The sequence below is a fragment of the Glycine soja genome, chromosome 14, assembly GCF_004193775.1.
Source record: "Glycine soja cultivar W05 chromosome 14, ASM419377v2, whole genome shotgun sequence".
NCBI lineage: Eukaryota > Viridiplantae > Streptophyta > Magnoliopsida > Fabales > Fabaceae > Glycine > Glycine soja.
Genome location: NC_041015.1, coordinates 8,926,812 through 8,948,121, shown reverse-complemented (window position 1 = coordinate 8,948,121; position 21,310 = coordinate 8,926,812). Strand labels below are relative to the sequence as shown.

The 21,310-nt window shown below is 32.8% G+C and overlaps 3 protein-coding genes across 3 annotated transcripts; 1 reads left to right on the top strand and 2 right to left on the bottom strand.

Moving 5' to 3' along the window:
• On the bottom strand, nucleotides 1–4,255 carry LOC114383185 (glycosyltransferase BC10-like). Its single transcript, XM_028342800.1, has 2 exons — nucleotides 3,149–4,255; nucleotides 1–887 (listed from the first exon to the last, which is right to left on the bottom strand). Exons 1-2 carry the CDS (start codon nucleotides 3,647–3,649, stop codon nucleotides 246–248), a joined length of 1,143 nt encoding a protein of 380 aa, XP_028198601.1. The 5' UTR covers nucleotides 3,650–4,255; the 3' UTR covers nucleotides 1–245.
• Nucleotides 4,256–10,513: 6,258 nt separating this feature from the next.
• LOC114383776 (uncharacterized mitochondrial protein AtMg00240-like) lies at nucleotides 10,514–10,924 on the top strand. Its single transcript, XM_028343520.1, has one exon. The coding sequence runs from the start codon at nucleotides 10,514–10,516 to the stop codon at nucleotides 10,922–10,924; it is 411 nt and encodes a 136-aa protein (XP_028199321.1).
• Nucleotides 10,925–16,871: 5,947 nt separating this feature from the next.
• LOC114383293 (CXXC motif containing zinc binding protein-like) lies at nucleotides 16,872–20,778 on the bottom strand. The gene is made up of 4 exons (XM_028342937.1): nucleotides 20,484–20,778; nucleotides 20,275–20,382; nucleotides 18,102–18,269; nucleotides 16,872–17,200 (listed from the first exon to the last, which is right to left on the bottom strand). The coding sequence occupies exons 1-4, from the start codon at nucleotides 20,583–20,585 to the stop codon at nucleotides 17,078–17,080; spliced, it is 501 nt and encodes a 166-aa protein (XP_028198738.1). The 5' UTR covers nucleotides 20,586–20,778; the 3' UTR covers nucleotides 16,872–17,077.
• Nucleotides 20,779–21,310: the final 532 nt, after the last annotated feature.

Sequence of the window (21,310 nt, the reverse complement as noted above, 5' to 3'; positions counted from 1 at the left end):
TAAAAGAAAAGACCAAGCAATTAATATTAAACAAAAGTATGATCAAATACGTCTCCTTTGTACATTTAAAAATGACTCAACGGTGTATATGAAATGGAGTCACTCTACCACCTAGCACTCTCCAATCAGGCAATTATCATATCATCTCATGCCATATAATGAATATTACTAGTATCTAAGGACTTTATTCTACATCTATATTTTCCCGCAGTTGCAATGAAAAGAAAGTGAGAATAAAATATTAGTCAATAGTCCAAAACCTTTGAATCCACCATATGTAACAAAGGTTCCAAAGCACTAGGAGCAAATTTTCTGGCAAAAAGAACACAAACTGAAGAATTTCTATTGTTGTATAGGCAAATGTGACCTCCACGTACTCTATTGAAAAACTCCTCAGTGATATCATTTCTTCCAAATGTAGCAGGGTGAGCTCCACCCCTAGACCAGTCCACCCAAGTTATGCTCCTGTTTGCCAACACATTGGCTGCTTGAATGGTGAGCATGGTGGGGAAATAGTGCTCGTCCACGTAACAAGCCGGCCTACAATACTGTTCAAATATTGGATGAAATGTAGTGTCTTCAACTATGGTGATGGCGAGCTTCCGGTTTACTTCGAACCATTGAGAGCCCTTGCGCCACTTGGTGACATTCACCAGAGGGGCCATGTGCTCGTTGTAGCGCCCTCTTCCGTATGGACCAGGATCATCAAATGCACCCACAAAGCTGTGTTTGGATTTCATTATGTAGTGGTAGACAAAACTGAACTTGTAGAGGGGGATGCATGATTCAGACAGCAGAATGAACCACTCGTTGGAGATATCAAGCAATGCATTAGCAAGGAGTCTTCTTTCAGCATCGCACATGTTCATCCTTCCCCACTCAGAAACCTGCACAAGAAACACCAAAACATCATCGTCAGAGGCGTAAATAAATTGGATGAATGTTCACAAGAAAATTTCAATGCTCACAAGAAATCATCAACTCTTGCACAAAAAATTTCATGGTCACAAAGTTAATATAAATTAGACATCAGTATACTCTTTCATGGATGTTAAATGTTTAGATGAAAAACTCAATGCTACAAAACATGTAACAGAGGTTAAGCAAAAATCAATGACACAAGAATAATCTTAAGCTCTGAACTCTAAAATGCATCAAGTTCATGGTGTAAAGTAAAAGCTCATGATTCATTCATGAGCTCTTAGGTTAAAGATTCGCATTTATGATACAACTGAGTGTATATAATATGGACAAATGAATCTATACATGACCTATGTTAACACCTAAGTAAAAACAATGGATGCAACCACTAGGGATCTGCACAAGACACGTGTAAACATTTCTTCATACTTATTTGAAACTAAACCATCCCGCATAAATTGGCAATTTCCTTAAAGATATAACAAAGATTTATATTTTATAATGACTCAGCACTAAAAAAACAGAGAAAAAATTACTGGCTATCTTATCCTACCTGTTTACAACTTGTATCTTCACTAATTCTCAACATAAAATTTAATGGTTTACAGTTAACCAGCCAGTTAAATTAATTGTGGTTCATGTTCGTTGAAGGATTTGGTGAAATTGATTTTATAATCAGTCATTGAGCTCAAAGCTGCTACCCAAGTCAGTGAGTTCCCTAAATCTTATGTTAATTGCCATGGATTACAGTAGTCACCCTGGTAATGTGGAAGCTACATTCAGGTAGTTACTTTAACAAGACAATCAGATATGTAAGGCTGTGAATCCATAATATGAAAAGCAACAACCAAAAACAACAGCTTATCCGACTAGGTGAGGTTGGCTACATAAATCATACAATGCTATTGGTCTCAGTTAAAGACCAAATCCTTAAGAGATATTCAACATAAGATCTTTCTTAACAACTTCCTCCAAATTCCTTCCTGGTTTCTTTCTCCCCTTATCACAAGACTAAAAACATGCAAAATATGAAAAATAACAACCCTTGAACATAAATTGAGATATAAAACTAATCTTGTGCCTTCATCTAGCAATGTAATCTTTTAGGAAAGTTAGTCCTTTATATAATATTAAAGCCTCCATGACCAAGTGATTTCTAGTTTGATCCTTTCCACCCTTATTCTGTATAATTGAGTTGAATTTCCACACAAAATGGAGTGTTTTGGTGTACTGTTTACACCTTAAGGACAAATGGCGGTAGAACCAATCTTGTGCTTTTCCCTAATAGCTTAAGCTTTTAGAAAAGTAGACCATTGAGATCGACAAACCCTGGTTAAAATTGTGCATAATGAAAATTTATTGAGCTAACTTTTCCATTTTCCTGTAAAATCCTAAATGTGTAGACAATCCAGTAGGACAATATCTTAACCCCAGCTACAGACTTATCCTATGAATTACAAAAGGAAACAATGACTAAATAATTGTCAATTACTGCCATACCTCCTAGGAAGCAAGCTCAAGCTTAACCCCCGGATAATCTTTCTCTCTTTCTCCCAACCTTATGTCTTTCATATAGAACTTTACATAAGATTTGCAGATACAATGATATTACAATTCTGAACTTGTAATAAGCTATAGAGATTAGGTACTATACTCACTGGTTTCTATGTTCCCACTCATCTTCAAGGCTAATACATACCAGGACTCATCGCCATGTAAACACACATTCTAAAACCAACTTTATCTTCTCAGTAAAATTCATAATTCTTCTATTTGCACTGCTATTGAAAGATTACTAGAGCCTATTAGAAACCTAAATTCACAACATGGTAAACCTGCATGTTTTGCATCCCCTAATCAGACTATTCCTGAATTCCTTACCTAAAAATCTAGTAACCTGATGCACTAACCAAGTAACACTGATAAGAAAATCAACATTACCACCACCAGACTGAATTCAGAAAGTAAGATGTTAACTATAATCAAATGCATAGATGCCACCATCAGCAATAACTAAATTCTTATAAAAACCTTTAAACAAGCACAAACAAGGCCTAAAAGAAGACATAACATTTGTGAATAGAGATGAAATACATAGAAGTTAAAACTACTAAACTGAAAGCAATTAAGCATTAGCAACTTCAGATCAGGGGGGGTGTCTACAAGGGAAAAATGAGCAAATGCAGTTTCATCAACAGATAGCAGCATAAGATGGATATGGTCATACCTGGCTAGGGATTTGCCTGTTGTAAAAGACAGATGAAGAAGGAAACTGAGGTTGGTATGAGGGCAGTGAATGAATATATACGGAATAAAACTTCTCATGCCCCTTGAGAAACCTCTCCCAAAGGGGTGCTAGAGGCAATGGTCCCTTGGTCAGGAACATGAATGCGATCTTGGGAACTCTAGGATAAGGGTAACCCTTGATCCTTGGAACAAAGGAAGCCCTCCACAGAAGCTCTTTGTCACTCATATTGTGGATCGAGCTCGAAGGTGGCCTAATCCACTTATCCAAACCACCAGGTTCCTCATAATAACATGGCTGAAAACTAGAACTCACTGTGGTCACCACACTCTCAATTTCAAAATGCTTGACAGTGTATATGCTAATCAATGAGAACACAACACAGAGAGCAAAAAACAACACAAGTAGCCGCACTGGTCTCAAAGGTTTAGATTGGTTGATTCTCTCCTTTCCCTCTTCAAGGGTCAAACCCCTTGATTGCATCTTGCTAACAAATTAAAACCACAAAAAATAAAATAAAAAACAAAAAAGTTCTTCTATGGCAACCACCCTATTGGTTTTATGTAAGATCCAATTTGAATACAAATGAAGTCACCCAGTAATACAAAGGTGTGAAAATCACCCCGAGATCTAACAAGGGTGCAAAATCAACTTTTGAACATGTGATGTTGGGAATAACAAGAATATAGCACATGGGGTATTAACAAAACAGTGATTTTCTCAGGAACAGAAGCAAAGGGTGGGATTTTTTCTTCTTTTTTGTTGATCTTACCAAACCAAAGATGAAAGGGGTGGTGCAGGGTGAGTGGAATGAAGGAAGGAGTGAATAGTCAGAAGAAGAAAAAGTGTATGCTGCCGCACATAGTGTCGACCAGAGAGCGTGAATTTTGGATTTTGGAGATAATTGATGAAATGAATGAATGTGTGAATCTGGATTTGTTCTGTTGTTGTTGTTAAGTGTTGCGTGTTTGTTCCTACGACTTCTCGTATTCAGAGTTGCTTCCTCGTCATGTTGGGAGTGTGTGAGGGGAATAAGGATACGGAATCTTGAAGGCGGGTCTCAATTTTTCTTGCTTAATTTTGGTGACATTTATTTTGTACTCGCACATTAATGTGTGCATTTATTTACAGTTTTGCATGAAAGTTTACCGTATAAATCAGGCATCTGATTTTTTAACTTCCATTGTTCTTTTCCTCTGTTATAAGGTAGGAACAGTGTTTTGAGAAAATATTTATAAACTTTCCTTTATGTAAAAGTAATTGCTCAATGCTCATCCAATTCTGATTTGAAGGATTTTGTTTACTGTTTTTGATTGAAGGTTATACTACTATCATATTTGCGTCTACTTTTCTAACTTACCTTATTCTTTTCCTCTGCAATAAGGTAGACATAGTGTTTTAAAAAACTAATTAATTGAGTTTAATTTTCAACACTTGATGTGAAATTTCTACATTGTTAAGTCAACTAATTAAAAATTATGTTTGGTATAATTTTTAAAGTATTTATTATTTGACTGTTTATCATGAAAGTCTATCACAAATTTATTGTAGCAAAAGTTTATTATATTTCACTAATTTATTCTTATTAAAATCAATTTAAGTTACCTAATAAATATAATTTAATTGACAGTACATGTTGAGTTATCCAATTTTATTTTATTTTTACATTTAGAGTAACTTTCCTTGCAAGAAATATCATATAATATTTTTTAAACAATTAAGACATGCTAATCTAATGTATAAGGAATGCCAATGTAATATTTTTCAAATAATTAAGATTAGTATGGATTACAAAAAGTTTTGGGAGCTTATGTAATTTCATGAAACTTTGGGATGATTAGTGTAATTTAGTTTTGTGCATTCTCTCTTCATTAAATGTAAGAATAAATAAAGATTCTTTTTAAAATAAGAATGAATAAATTCAATAAAAAATATTTATCTAACGTGTATAAACGCATGATGTGAAGTATTAAATGTATATATTAAATATGTTAAATTACTATAATAATTGAATGACTTTTGTATTTTTATATTTTTTTACGAAGTATTTTTTATATGATAATCTTTTTCCTATTTTTTTTCCTGTTCAGCATGTGTCCATATACATAAATTTAAAAAAATGAGATTGAAAAGGTAACAATTAATAAATTATAAATTAATTAGAATAAACAATATTTTGAAATAAAAAAATTATTTCATACCTTTTAGTATCTTCCCTTTTTTTATTTATATAGCTCCATTTTTTATTAGCTTTTTTTAAAACAATCGATTTTTTTTAAAAGGAAATACTTTAGTAAAAGGAAAATGTAGAAGGATTTAAAAATATTTACAGATTTGAAAAGCAGTCTCATACCTTGTACTCTTGTAGTTTGCCTACAAAACCTTTTTGGATCATGCGTTTCGTTTATTTTGGTTTTAGAAAATCGTTTAGATTTGACTTTTCATCTGTAATAAGAGAAAGTTCTCCATTTATAGTCGACACCAGCTTTGAATTGTTAACGCATAGTCTTTTTTAACCAAAATCAAATCTTTCATATTTGTAATTCTCTAGACCTAAGAGTTTCACCTTACCATTTGGATCAAGTATTTCGTCCTTTCACATTTTAAAAAAAAAAAAAGATAATACTACATAGTGTAGTATTTCGTTTGTTTGGTTTTGCTCAAAGATCATAGTGTGATACATAAAAATAAAAAATAAATCATAGTTCCTTCTGATTATCGTTAGTTTCGCCTTTGGTAATTTGTATAAACCGGGAACGGCATAAAAGACCAAAATGAAGTCTGCTTATACATTGCTTTCGATTCATTAATTAATTTTTTCTGCCAAAGAAAAATAATTTGGCAAAAAATTGACAAACTATACAGCTATCCTATATATATCAATATAGGGTTGTCTCTAACTGAAAGCGACAATTTTCAACAAAGTTACAACTAAAGTAAAAATTCCTCTTATAAAAGATACACGCGGGGAAAATTATACAACTGCATTTATAGGTATAATAAGAAATGGAATGTAACGTTTTTTTAATGAAATAAATCAAAATTATTTTGATGGAATTGTATAACCAACTACACAAATTACATAAACAAAATAGTAATTATTTTTCTTTTAGATTAAAAAAATTCAAAAGGGAGAAAAAACCCGTATATGTAACCTAACTATCAGCGCAGAGCACATATACTATTGAAGACCATTTGGTGCATCGTCCACGTTAAACTAGAACTTTCCGCACCAAATGTTTTATTTCATTCGGTTTCTTATTTTTCTCGCTAAGATCATTTGGTGGAGATGAATTTGGACTTTCTTGCTACTATGGCAACTTCAAAGAAAGGATCCATTATGATTTAATGAAGTTTCAACTTATTAGATTACTCACTCAAAATGCATTTCAAGTTGCAATTGCAATTTGAGAATTGAGATACACTCTGGCAATAAATTTGTCTAATTCCTGATTTAAAAATTCGTGAATGCTATTAGGCAATACACCTAGCACAATTGACAATCAATTAAAAAATTGTGTTTAAAAACTGGTTGTATAAATTATTACAACCAACTTTAGTTAGGATTATTTCCATCGTTAGCTTAGCTTAATTAGTCCATTATGATTAGTTGGTTAAGTTAGTTATTGATAATCAGTTTCTCTTTTCTGTTATAATTCGGTTTAAGCTTTGTGGTTAATATTGAATATGTTATTGTATATATTGTACATTGTACAATGAGCTTAAATGATGAGAATCATTTTTCTTCTTTTCAATTGCTTTTACCTATTTGTTATAATATGGTATCAGAGCACAAAACCTCGTACCGATCACCACCTCTCGCTTAATTCTGACGATGACTCCTCCTCCTTCGGTCAACACCACAGATCCATTCTACATCCACCACATGGATAACCCAGGATTGGTGCTCGTTTCCAAGCCCCTCGACGGCTTGAACTATCTCACATGGCAGCACTCTATGATCTTGGCTCTCGATGGTCGAAACAAGTTGGGCTTCGTCGATGGCAGCATCCCAATTCCTGATTCCAGTGATACTGCAAAGCTTCGCATGTGGAAAAGAAACAACAACATTGTTGCGTCCTAGATCTTGAATTCACTCACAAAGGAAATTAGCGCGAGTGTCATTTACTCAACCTCTGCATCCAACATCTAGAACGATCTTGAGAAACGTTTCAACATCAAGAACGGACCCAGAATCTTCCAATTGTGGAAAGCATTACTCAATTGTGTTCAAGGAATGGACTCAATCAACATCTACTTCACGCGATTCAAAGGGCTTTGGGCTAAGCTGGGTGAACTCAAGGCCAATCACAATTGTAATTGCGGCGGGGTTGCTCCACTTCTTGCTTCCATCAAAGCGGAATTTGTCATGTCATTTCTGATGGGTGTCAACGAGAGTTTTGCCCATGCTAGAGGTCAAATCTTGTTGATGAAACCGATTCCGGATATTGATGAGACCTTCTCATTATTGCTTCAAGATGAAACTCAGAGGCTTGTTGGTGTTCAACCAAATTCTGCTTCTCTTATTGAAATGGCTTGTGCTGTAACCCAATCCAATGCCAAGGGAAAACCTACTTGCAAGGATAGACTGTTCTGCTCTCATTGCAACATCCATGGCCACACAAAGGAAAAATGCTTCATGATCCATGGATACCCTTCAAGCTTCAAGAAATTTGGGAATACTTCAGTTGCAAATAACTCAGTGAATAACATTCTTGAAGCTGCATCAGGAGAACAAAGTCAATCTTGGTCTCAACAACAATGCCAGCAAGTTCTTGCCCTCTTTCAAGCTCAAATGGCACAGCTGCCTGGTGCCTCTCAGCAAGACTCTTCTGACATTGCAGGTATTGAAACTATAGGCATGTCAAACTCTACTTTAAATTCCCTTTTCCAAGAACCTAATGCTTGGATTGTTGATTTTGGAGCAACAACTCACATTACTTGCTTTCCTGAATTTCTCTTTAACTTCAAATTCTTGAAAAACAAGTTTGTGCTTCTACCAAATGGAATTAGAGTTCAAGTGGTTGAAACTGGTTCTGTTAGGATAAATTCTCGCATTGTTTTGCATAATGTCCTTTATATTCCCTCTTTTCATGTCAATATGATTTTTGTGCCTAAGATCACTCCCAATTATAAAATTGGTGTGTTGTTTGAAGACACTTTTGTTCTTTTCCAGGACACTCAAACACACTAGATGATTGGTAGAGGTGATCTTCATCTTGATCTGTTTCTTCTCTATATAGAGCACACATTCACATTTGCCGCCTCACGCGTACTTGTGAATTCACAATCTTTGTGGCATTCCCATTTGGGACATGTATCTGACAAGATTTTGAAACTTTTTGCAAATAAAAATTCATTGCATTTGACATCTCATAGTTCTAAAGATTGCATGGTATGTCCCCTGTCCAAATTTAGAAGGCTCTCTTTTATTTCAAATAACCATTATTATGAGTCCCCATCTGATCTCATACATGTGGACACTTGGGGACCATATCAACATGCTACTCATGATGGAAAGCATTACTTTTTGACTATTGTTGATGATAGTTCTAGGTTTACATGGTTATATTTAATGAAAAATAAGTCTGGGGCTACTCATTTGATCAAGAATTTCTTTGTTTTTGTTAAAACGAATTTTGACAAGCCTATAAAGCAACTGAGATCTGACAATGCCAAAGAACTAAAACTTGATGACTTTCTAAGTGAACAAGGGACATTGCATCAGTTTAGTTGTCCTTATAGGCCTGAACAAAATTCAGTGGTGGAAAGAAAGCATCAACATTTGTTGAATGTTGCTAGGTCACTATTGTTTCAATCAAAGGCTCCAATTCGTTTTTGGGGAGAATGTATAAACACTGCAGTTTTTCTAATTAATAGAGTGCCTACTCCTGCTCTTAAAGGTTGTTCACCATATGAGATTCTCTACAAAAAACAACCATCATATGAACACCTTAGAGTCTTTGGCTGCCTGTGTTATGCTGTTGTACCATTGCATCAGAGAAACAAATTCTCACCTAAAGTAGTTCCTACTGTCTTTCTAGGATATCCTCTTGGTTATAAGGGGTATAAACTGTATGACATAGTTAACAAGAAGTTTATTATATCAAGAGATGTTGTTTTTGTTGAACATAAATTTCCTTTCACATCTGCTAGTGAACCAACAACCATTGAGGATACCTTTGAGCACATTGTCTTGCCTAAACCTCTTGAAACACTCACAGTTGAAACACACACAATTGACCCTTAAACAGAGCCTGTATCCATTGCAGGTGAACCTCCTATCTCTGCAGAAAATGAACCAATTCCTGCAGTTGAACCCATTGTTCCTACAGATGAACCAAATGAGCCTAGTCAGAAAAATGAACCGACCACTGTGACACAACCTGATACTGTCCTTAGAAGATCAACTCGTGTATGTAATCCCCCCTCCTACCTAGATGCTTACATACATCAAACTACCTACCCTATGTTTGACTATATGAGTTTCTCTTCTCTATCCACTCCTTATCAAACATTCATATGCAATATTGATCAACATTATGAACCAAAATACTATCACCAAGCTGTGAAGTATCCTCAATGGAGGAATGCTATGAATGAGGAAATAAAAGCCTTGGAAGAGAACAAGACTTGGTCCATTGTCACTTTACCTCCAGGAAAGCAAACAATAGGTTGCAGGTGGTTTTATAAGAACAAATTCAACTCTGATGATAGTCTAGACAAGCATAAGGCATGTCTAGTTGCCAAGGGTTACACACAGCAGTTGGGTGTAGACTTTGTTGACACTTTTTCACCTGTAGCAAAGTTGACTACAATCAGGTTATTGCTTGCCATAGCAGCTCAGAAACAGTGGAATCTCACACGACTTGACATCAACAATGCCTTCTTAAATGGGGATTTATTTGAAGAAGTGTGCATGGATCTGCCCTTAGGTTATCTTGGAAATGGGGAGCATCAAGTGTGCAAGTTACACAAGTCCTTGTATGGCTTGAGGGAAACATCAAGGCAGTGGTTCCAAAAATTTCCAATTCAATCATCAAGCTGGGATTCAATCAATCTACTGCAGATAGCTCTCTGTTTTCTAAGGGGAGCAATGATTCTCTGATTCTCCTGTTAGTCTATATGGACGACATCATCATAGCTGGCCCAAACAAATCTCTAATTACAAAAGTCACTGTATAGTTGCAAGGGTTGTTCAAACTCAAGGTCCTAGGTGATCTAAAGTATTTTCTTGGTTTTGAAATAGCTAAGTCTGTAAAAGGCATTCACTTGAACCAAAGGAAATACACCCTAGAGTTGTTAGAAGATACTGGTTGCACCAATTGCAAACCTTCAAAAATTCCAATGGATCTTGGTCTTCAATTGGATGCCACCGCAAGTGAAGTTCTTGAAGACCCTACTCAATTCAGAAGATTGTTGGGAAGGTTAATGTATTTGATTATCTCAAGGCCAGATATTATTTTTCCCATAAACAGGCTTAGTCAGTTTATGCAAGCTCCAAGGACACCTCACCTTCAAGCTTTTCATCAAGTCCTTCAATACCTCAAAGCAGCTCCTGCCCAAGGTTTGTTCTTTTCTGCAAACAACAATTCCATTGTCACAGCTTATGTAGACTCTGACTGGGGCAATTGCAAGGATACTAGAAGGTCAACAACTGGTTTTGTGTCTACTTGGGCTCATCTCTCATCTGTTGGAAGTAAAAAAAGTAACCCACTGTTGCAAGGTCCTCAGCAGAGGCTGAGTATAGAGCTTTAGCTTCTCTTCCCAGTGAGTTATTGTGGCTGCGACAGCTTCTTCGTGTGTTCCAGATTACTCTTGGTTCCAGAATGATCATGTGTGACAATAAATCAGCTATTGCATTGGCTGAAAATCCAACTTCAAATGATAGGTCTAAGCACATAGATATTGATTGTCATTTCATAAGTCAATATGTGCACTTTGGTTTTATCAAGCTGGTATACTTACCTACTCATCAACAACTTGCTGACATCTTCACCAAGGCCTTGCCTCTCTGCAAATTCTCTGTTTTTTTTGTCCAAGTTAAGCCTTCTAGACATCTATGCACCTAACTTGAGGGGGAGTATTACAACCAACTTTAGTTAGGATTATTACCATAGTTAGCTTAGCTTAATTAGTCCATTATGATTAGTTGGTTAAGTTAGTTATTGATAATCAATTTCTCTTTTCTGTTATAATTCTGTTTAAGCTTTGTGGCTAATATTGAATCTGTTATTGTATATATTGTACATTATACAGTGAGCTAAAATGATGAGAATCATTTTTCTTCTTTTCAATTGCTTTTACCTATCTGTTATAATATAAATATTTGATATTTTACAATTATTTATAAATTTTAAAGAAATAACTTCTAAGCAGTAATAAGAATAATTTTATACGTTAAAAATGACTATTGATAAATAACCTTATTTTTTAAACATGTTATCATGAACATGAGTTTGATCTTGATGTGGACATATAAAAAAATATCTATTGCAAGAGATCAATCCTTTAAATCAATTTTAATTTTTCTGTTGAAGAATACCGCGGTTAAAAAATAGTTTCCAACAATAAGAATGCTTGGTTGCTTTTAACTGCCAAAATCTTGAGGCTTTCCATAATCGACTTCCTTAAAAATTGAGACCTAGAGTTGCCAATGAGAGATATCTCTCACTAGGGGTGCTCAAGACTTGATCAAACGCGGAGTGAAATAAAAATAATCTGCAAATCAAAAGATGAAATTAGTTAGCAAGTTGGTTCAAAAGGTGAAACATCTCAGGGATACTATCACATACTTCTCTAACTCTTCCCAAAGCTTGGGAACAGCATTTAAGGTACCAGTGTTGTGCAGGCCCCGATAGTCATTTTAGGGGTCTAAAATGTCAAACTCCATCATATTATTCTTTACTTTTTAGATGACACTTTTTAATTAGTAAAAGGTCAAATACTAGTTTAGAGTTGCATTGAGATATTATCAACAATATAAACTTAGTACTTTTAAATTTTTGGTGCTTTGTTTTGTAAAAAATAATCACAGTATAATTACAGCATGAAATGTATTTTTATATATAAGTATGACTCTTAAATCATTTTAGAGGCCTAATTTTTATAATTAGTACAGGACCTCCAGAATATTTGAAACGGCCAGGTATCATGAATTTCTTTGAACTGAATAGATGGTTTTTGGGGTGGGTTGGGGAGGGTAGGAGAAGGAGGTTTCACGAAGAACATGCATCCGGGACTAAAAGAAATACCTAATTGTCAACACAGCAAGGCAATATGGACGCCCAGTTATTCTTGGAACAAACCAATATGTAATGGAAGCCATTCAAATTATTTGTTGAAGGTATGAAAAATCAAAATTTTATTCTGTGGAGTAATAGGTGATTGGAGAATCCATACAAAGGAGGAAAATTTCAGTTTATTCTATATTTTTAAAATTACACAATCCAGCCACCTCCATGCTAAGCTGATATGCAAAAGCAAAAATGTCTTCAACCCATACACAATCCACAATGAAAAGAAACCTAATAATGTTAATTATCAATTTAAATCTTTTTAATGTTAAGAACTCATTTCATTTCCTTTGAATTTTTCTCTATATAGTGTAGTGTTTTTGGTGTCTAATTAAGACATCAACCGTGTCATAATATTTGTGCATGTATCACATGTCCAATAACCATCATGTTGGAATTCAGTTAGAAGAAGATAATTTATAAGATAAATATTCAAATTCATTTTTGTAAGTGTATTTTGCTAACATATTAGTTCCTAAAAGATGAAAAATTATTTTTTGGTACTTGAATGTGGAAAAATGTCAACATATTAATTTTGTCGTTAATTTGATTCGTAAAATCTAACGTATTGGCTGAGCTGACAAGTGAAGATTGAAATATCATGAGAAAAAATTGTCAATTGTGTAGCTGACTCTGTAGGATTAATTTTTCATCAAAATATCAATGAACTAATTTGTCTTTTTTGGAATCTTTTCCTCCTTTTTTCTCATGCTATTTCTTTCTTTCTTTTTCTCTTTTAGCACCATCTGCCATTGTAAAAAAATATTTCTGAAGACCTTTCCCTCTCTTTCTCTCCTTATTTTTCTTTTACCTTCTTATTCCTTCCTTTCCCGAAATTGGTTGAACACTTAACTTGAAGTAAACCCGACATACTATGACACCCTCTATCCCTACACATATATGTACTAATAATAAAAGGAATAAGAATACAAAATTAATTAAAAGTTTTTATAGCACATTTAAATAAAAGCATTTCAAAAGAGTAAAAAACTCATATTCACTTTTCTAACATCACAATAGAATGTATCCAAATAAATAATAAAATCATCTCGGCTCAAAACAAGATCGTCCAAGACTTCATGCAATTAATATAGAAACCTATGCCCCAATATCACATCCTAACAGAACATTGTGTTCCAACGCCCTCTAGCATATGGTTCTTTAAAGTCATCTACCTAGTTATCTGCTCCAATGAACACAAGGTTCGAGATTATCACAGGATCCAACTCAAATAGCACACAAGGAGTCAGTTATCACATTTCTAAAAAAAATACAAATAAACAAAGATGTAATCAAAATAAATTATGAAAGTATTTATAACATAACTCAACTTAATATAATTCACATCACTTCACCACTTTATCATTTAAAATTCATTTTTTAATTACCAATCATATCACACATGAATCACACACTTGGGTCAAGACGTAATAACACTCATCAATTTCATAATAAACAATTAGCAAGCATTATACAACAATTATACTAAGACTCAAGCCTATATGCGATGTGGTATCATGTAAGTGAAAAACCACACTAAGGCGCTTAGGAGTACATAACAAGACACACTACACAATGAGTATGTCAGGTCACTCTCACTAGGTAAAATCATAAGATGATCAGTCAGGGTCACTCTATTTTGCGAGAATGTTCCAATCATATGTGATCAATATAAGCTTAAAGGAACACTCAAACCGAGTGTCTTTACCCACAAGGCCTAGACTCCGAAGAATCTGTTAGGGCTTCACCTTTCTGATTCAGGTCCAACCCCTAAAACAATTTTTGCACGCAAACACTGTTCATGAATTATACAATACCCACGACCTCACACTCGTGTTTCAAACACGTTTAACATATTGTGCTATAATTTAACACTTTAGATTTCTAACTAGGAATCCTACATTTTCCCTTTAACATTGCACATAAACACTTTTCTTAAGGTAAAAACGGGTTATTGTATAATTCACAGCTCACAACACAAGTATTGTCACATCAAGTGTTAACCACACACTTATTCACAACCAAATCTCATGTCCACAATTTAACATCTCATAATGTCACAATTCACCATCACATGCTTACGTGTATCTCGCAAATTAACACATGTTCACCTTTGTACTTATACTCAATCTCAATAACAATATTATAATCTCAAAGCAACATGTTATCCCACAATTCATCACATATTCAATTTATCACTTATACACAATTTTAATCACAATTTCATGACCTCAATATAACTATTTATCACGCTAATCTTATCCAAAACACAAACAAATTATACAAAAGATGTTTCTCACAACACGGGGAGTAAAACCCCTTAAATAATTTTACATAATCATACAGGAAGAATTACAATACAATAAACATTCTAAAATAAACCTCAATTTGATCCTCTAAGGACTCCTACACATGTTGATTTTAACCCTAATTGTGATAAACTCATCTCTTACCTCTAAGCGGGCTCACGTGTGTATTCTGATAGTGATAGCAGCATCTCTAACAGTTGGCTAGGATTCCTCAAGCTTTTCCTCAGGTTGCTCTATTAGGATTTCCAAGTGTTAGAGCGAAAGAGAAGCGATTGAAGCCTCCATTTTATTGTCTCCATGCAAGGGATGTTTCTCTCTCTATGGACATTATTTCACAAATCTCAACTGTTGAGGTGTGCGAACATGAATTTCGAACCTGGTGTTTAAATTTCACAACGATCCAACGATTAACGAGTTCAGGATTATAGTTTTACTAAAACAGGTTTGAGTGTATGGGAAAAAGAAAGCTATCACGCAAAGGACATTTCTCTCACCTCAGACATTGTTTCGCAAATTCTAACGGTGAGAATGTTTGAAAATAAGTTCTGAACTTGGTGCTCAAATATTACAACGATCCAATGATTAACGAGTCCGAGATTGTCATTTTACTGAGACAAATTTGGGTGTATGTCAAAAAAAGAGAGGGTTTTAGGAGATGAAGAAGGGAAAATGAAAGTGAGAGAAAGAAAAAGCATAGAGACATATCATCAGTCTACCTAACGTGTCTCTATTTATAATTAGGGTACTTCGAATCTATTATTTACTTTATTTTTCTTTATTTTTATTATTTTATAAACAAGAACTCTATTTTATTTCCTATCAAATGAATAAATAAAATATCTTTTTTATTTTCATTCAAACCATTATTTTAATTAATAAAGTTATTTCTTTTTATTTATTTAATTATAAAAACTTCATCATTTTTTTAAAACTATTTATTTTTAAATAAAAATTATTTTTAATTTATTTTACGAAAAATGAAGTGTTACACATAGATTATCATGAAACAAGCTAAGGATAATTCCAAGTCAGATTTCTTCCTTCAATAGTAAACATCCTTGCTGAATTTCTAGTATTAGAAGGTGCAAAAACTGTTGCCACACAAGCGGTCATTTTGATTTTTTACAAAGGGGGGAATACAAAAAATTGGAAATTATTGAATTAACACAGTAAAGCTAATTAGTAGATATCATAAAACCAACAATGCACAAGCTCAGTGAAAAGATTTAATTAGAAGAGCAAATGCATCAAATTGTGATGAAGAAAAAAGTGTCTAACGATACAACAAAGAACAAAAATGGTATATGTAGATTAGTTGGGATACTCGTCTGAGCATTGCACTTGTTATTATTGTCTTTAAATTAGTGCACAAATTTCATGCCTAATCATAATATGGCAACAAAATATACTTTAAGGACGAATTTTAGTATTTATCCTAATTTATATGGACAAAGACAATGAAAAAATATACATTTCAAAACATGAAATGAAATGAACTTCATCAATCACATGGAACATTATGGTGGAAGTTGATCCATGTAGCCGACCTCACCTAGTCGGATAAGGCGTTGTTGTTGTTGATCCCTATAATCTATAGTTTACATTTTAATTCTCTTTTAATCTTTATAGTTTAAAAATGATCTTCTTAGTCCTTATAGTTTATATTTTAATTTTCTTTTAGTCTCTATAGTTTAAAAGTGATCTTTTTAATCCCTATAATTTATATTTTAATTATCTTTTAGTCTTTATAATAAAAAAATATATAAAAATAATTAACTACAAATTATTTATAAATTATTAATTATTTTTTTATAAATTATCTTACGATAAATTAATTACAAATTATTTGCTAATATTTTTATAATTAATTATAATTGATAATATTACTCATATTTTGATGGTAAAGATTAAAAGAAAATTAAAATATAAAATATAATGACTAAAAAGACGACTTTCAAACTATAGAGACTAAAAAAAAATTAAAATACAAATTATGAGAACTAAAAAAATCACTTTCAAATTACAAAGACTAAAAGAAAAATAAAATGTAAACTATAGAAACTAAAAAAAACACTTCAAAACTATAGGGACTAAAATGTATAAACGATAAAACTATAAATACCAAATAAGTAATTAAACCTTTTTTTTTTATCAGCTTCAATACAACAAGGTTAACATGTAATGTTAGAAGATCCCACAAATTTCATGCCTAATTATGATGCAACCCAGAGCTCAAAAGCTCATCTAGGAAGAAAACAGTCAATTTTATACATCAAGAAAATATTCAGATAGTAAACCAGTTCTCTCTACTTCGTCACTTCAAAAGTAGCTCGAAGATTGGATATCATGACTGGGCACTCTCCCTTCTCATCATACTCGGCGTATTCTCCAGTTGACAAGTCAACATTCTCAAACTTAGTTCCCTCCAACTACAAAAATACAAGTTGCATCAGTTAGAAATATGACCAACTTAACAGAAAATTTATGGAACACCAAAATTTCTACCGCATGTTAAAAATGACAGTCAGGTGAGTAAATTGTAGAATCAGAGGATAGGTATCACAACCATTAAGTAAAAAAGTACCATAGACAATAAGGATGAGAAAGAAATGTAGAAGGTATTACAGAAATTACATGGAAAAGAAGAAAGCTAATACCAAAAGCTAGAGGACAGGTTTCCTCACAAGGAAAATCTAATACACTGTAAAAACTTCGAATGAAATCTGATTCAAGACTAATCAGGAGGGGCAGAAAAGGGCTGCATATCTTGCAAATCTCACCATAATTTGGACTTGCAAATTGTGATAATAAAAATTATTTATGAATTTGTTCCTCTTTTCATATAAATGATATAATTATTGGTTTAATTTTTAAAGATTGGAATAGAAGATATTGAAATTAATCACATCAAATTCATCCCAGTCTCAAGTTTAGAGATAAATCTTTTAGACATGGTTTCCAGTATTGATAACAGTGAGAAAATAAACCGAATCATCAACCGTAAGCATCATACCAAATCAAAGGAAACACACAATTATTTGTTTCAATAGACAAAAGTGGGTATATGAGCTATTTATCATACCCAGCTTATATATCAGTAACATTGAACAATCAAAAGAAAATTAAAACAGATCAGAGATATGACATTAAGCACATGATGCCATTAAGCACATGATTATTTGTTTCAATTGAAAAAAAAGGGTATATGAGCTATATGCAATACTCACTACTCAGCTTATATATTCAGCAACATTGGACAATCAAAACAGATCAGAGATATGACGCCCAAAATAATGGAAGCATAGCATAAAAAATGAAAAGGATACTCACCGACTCAACTTTCCATCCATCACCGAATACAAAATCTACTGGCTCATAGCCCCTGCAGTCAAATAACATCAATGGAGCGTACTTCCCTGATTCACTGATTTCCTGGGTTAGTGGTTTACCTTTGCCTTCGATCATGGTCACAGTGCCATCCCTGCCACAAAATTTGCACTGCATACCAAATAAACGATATTAAGAAATCACCAGCTGCAGGAGCAAACAGTTCAAAGGATTACAAATGAATGAAAATACCACATTTAGGGCTTATAGTTTAAAGTTTTGCAGCAGAATCACATAAAATTTCAATAATAAATAAGAAATGGGAGTTAGTACTACATTTTTTTGGTAACATCCTACCAATCCAATTAAATTGTTTACTTATTCAATTTTGCAACAGATAAAATTTCACTCCCTAAAAAAAAAGAATCACATAAAATTTCCAGAATCTTTCCTCCCATGTCAGAGACAGAAAAATAACTACATAAGCAAAAGGCATGTCATGCCAAACGAATAGAATTCTGCTCAGTTGTAACACGTAAGTGAGCTTACAAAGTTACAAGTCAGACCAGTAAAATCTAATTTCAGTTATAAAATTGCAAGAAAATAATGAACTTCATTTCCTTTGTGTTTCTATAATGCACTTAGGCCCTATTTGGATAATTTTTTCCATAAATATTTACAGCAGAAGAGAAAACAAGATAAAATGAATTAAGCTTCTCACATAAAGCTAAAATGAACTTATGCACTCATCTTGTACAGTTCTTTTCAGGGTATATTGGATTAGGATTTCAAAGGATTTTAAAAGACTTTTTTTTTTTATAAAAAGTCTTGTGATATTCAATCAGGATTTTTACAGGATGAAAAAGTCCACCAAAATTTCTTTTGTCTTATCACACATACCCTCTTCTCTCTTTAATATTCTTCAAGATGCGTGTGCCATATATATTTCTCCTATTCTTTTGGAATAAAAAAATGTCAAATATATTTATTCCTTCTGCACTTTTTCCACTGTTTTCTAAATTAAATTAATGTTTATCTTATGTACTAAAACTAACCATGCTTTCCTTATATTGATTATGCTCATCACCTGCTTGATGCAATGTTTTCATGACTTTCACCCTTAATTTAGTCATCTACATAACTCAGTATTCCTCCTACCAATTTTCCACCCTCACTACTCCCTTTTAGTACATACTCATTATTGCATCTCATTTAAACATGTCACTAGATTAATCATGAAATAATTGTAGTAATTAAAAAAAATCAAAAAATCAGCGTATAATTTTAAATCTATTGTTAAAAAGTGAGAATAAGATGTTATTCCAAGAAAGGTTAGTATAAGAGGACAAAAAGCTAGAATCAATATAGTTATTAAAAGATTAAAAAAATTATATTAGTTTTACTTTTTTTTTTTATCTAAACCTCATCATTTCTTATTATTTTTTTTCAGTAACTCTTGTAATTTTGAATGTGTTTTTAAAAGTTCACAAAATCCTTTCAAATCTTATAAATCTATAAAGCCTTTTCAAATCTATTCTTATGATATAAATCCAAATCATCCTAAAGGTCTTATAAAAAAATCTAATAAGTCATAGCATTCCTACATAATCTTTAAAATCCCCAAGATTTTTTTATGTTAAAATCGTTTTTAAAGTCCTAATCCAATACAACCCCCCTTCAGTTTAGCTTCTCCAAAAGGTAAGGTGCATAAGTTGATTTTAGATTATGAAGAAACTCAATACATTTTACCTCTTTTTCTTATCCTATAAGTTTTTATAGAGAAGTTTATTCAAACATGACCTGATTTCATCTAATTGAAAAAAAAAAATTGATAGAACCATACCATTCAAGATTGCAAATAGTATAGTGGATGGTTTCACTTGCCTTTTCTACCACACATATACACATAATTCTATAAAAAATAAAAAATCATTGAATAAAAGGGAAACACTGAAAAATTATATACCTCTAAAATTGAAGAGAAGTTAATTCAGATAGTAAGTTCCAAACGCTATTAATTCAGATAGTAAGTTGAACTAAGAAATACAAATTTAAAGGGACTTATGCGGTAACCACAATCTTTCAGAGACTATAATGAATCGACGCATTGATTGAATTGAGAAATTAAAAAAAAAAAAAAAGAGTTTGATGAAACGCAAAGGGCATTTTAGGTCACCTTTTGAATGAGATGAGTGGTGCCCTTCCCAACGGGGAGAGGAACGGTGTCGTTTAGGACGACGCAGGTTTCCTTCTGGCTCAGTTCTCCGCATCTTCCGCATTTCAACTATCACAACAGGGAAAAGAAAATTGAAGAAATTAAAAGGAATAATCAAAGAGATGTTGAAATTGAATATTTGATTTGGAAGGAGAAAAAAAGAATAGGACCTTGAAGAGGTAAGAGAAGTTAGGGTCGTCGCAGCCACCTTGGGGTTGGAGATTGGTGAGGTTCTCAAGGTCTGCACTAATCATCAACATGAAGTTCACCATTTTTTCTCTCTCTTGGCGTCAAACGCAGTCTCTCTCTCTCTCTTTCTAAGACAGTAGCACTTTTGCTTTGGGGATTTGGTGCTTTGGATTGAAATCAATGGATGATTCCAGACGGTGTAAAGAAAATACATACATATATATATATATATATAGAGAGAGAGAGAGAGAGAGAAAGACACAGGAAAAGCTCAACAGCCCAAGTTTATATCTTTAGATTATTATTAGGTTTAAATATGTTTATGGATCGATAAGTTAACATTTTTTTAATTTTGGTTTTGAAAGTTTATTTATTCATTTTTTAGTTTTGGTAAGTTTGTATATTTTAGTTTTATTTTTTTTAAAATTCTAATTATTTCATTTATATAGTTCCTGTGTGTTTGCAGAATAAGAATTAAAAAAAAACTCAAACTTATAAATACTAAAAATAAATAAAATATTTTATAAAAAATAAAATTAAAAAGTACAAATCTACCGGTAACAAAAACATATTTAAACACTATTATCATTTGATCGAATAAATTAGTATTTCATTACGTGGATTTTGTGGGATAAATAGTTTTTTAGCCTTTTAAATTAGCATCATTATTTTAAGTATTTTTTTGTCTTTTAAATTTATTTATTTTTATGTAAATATGTTTTTAATTCGTATTATATATATATATATATATATATATATATATATATATATATATATCCATTTTATGCCTTTTTTTCCTTTTTTTATT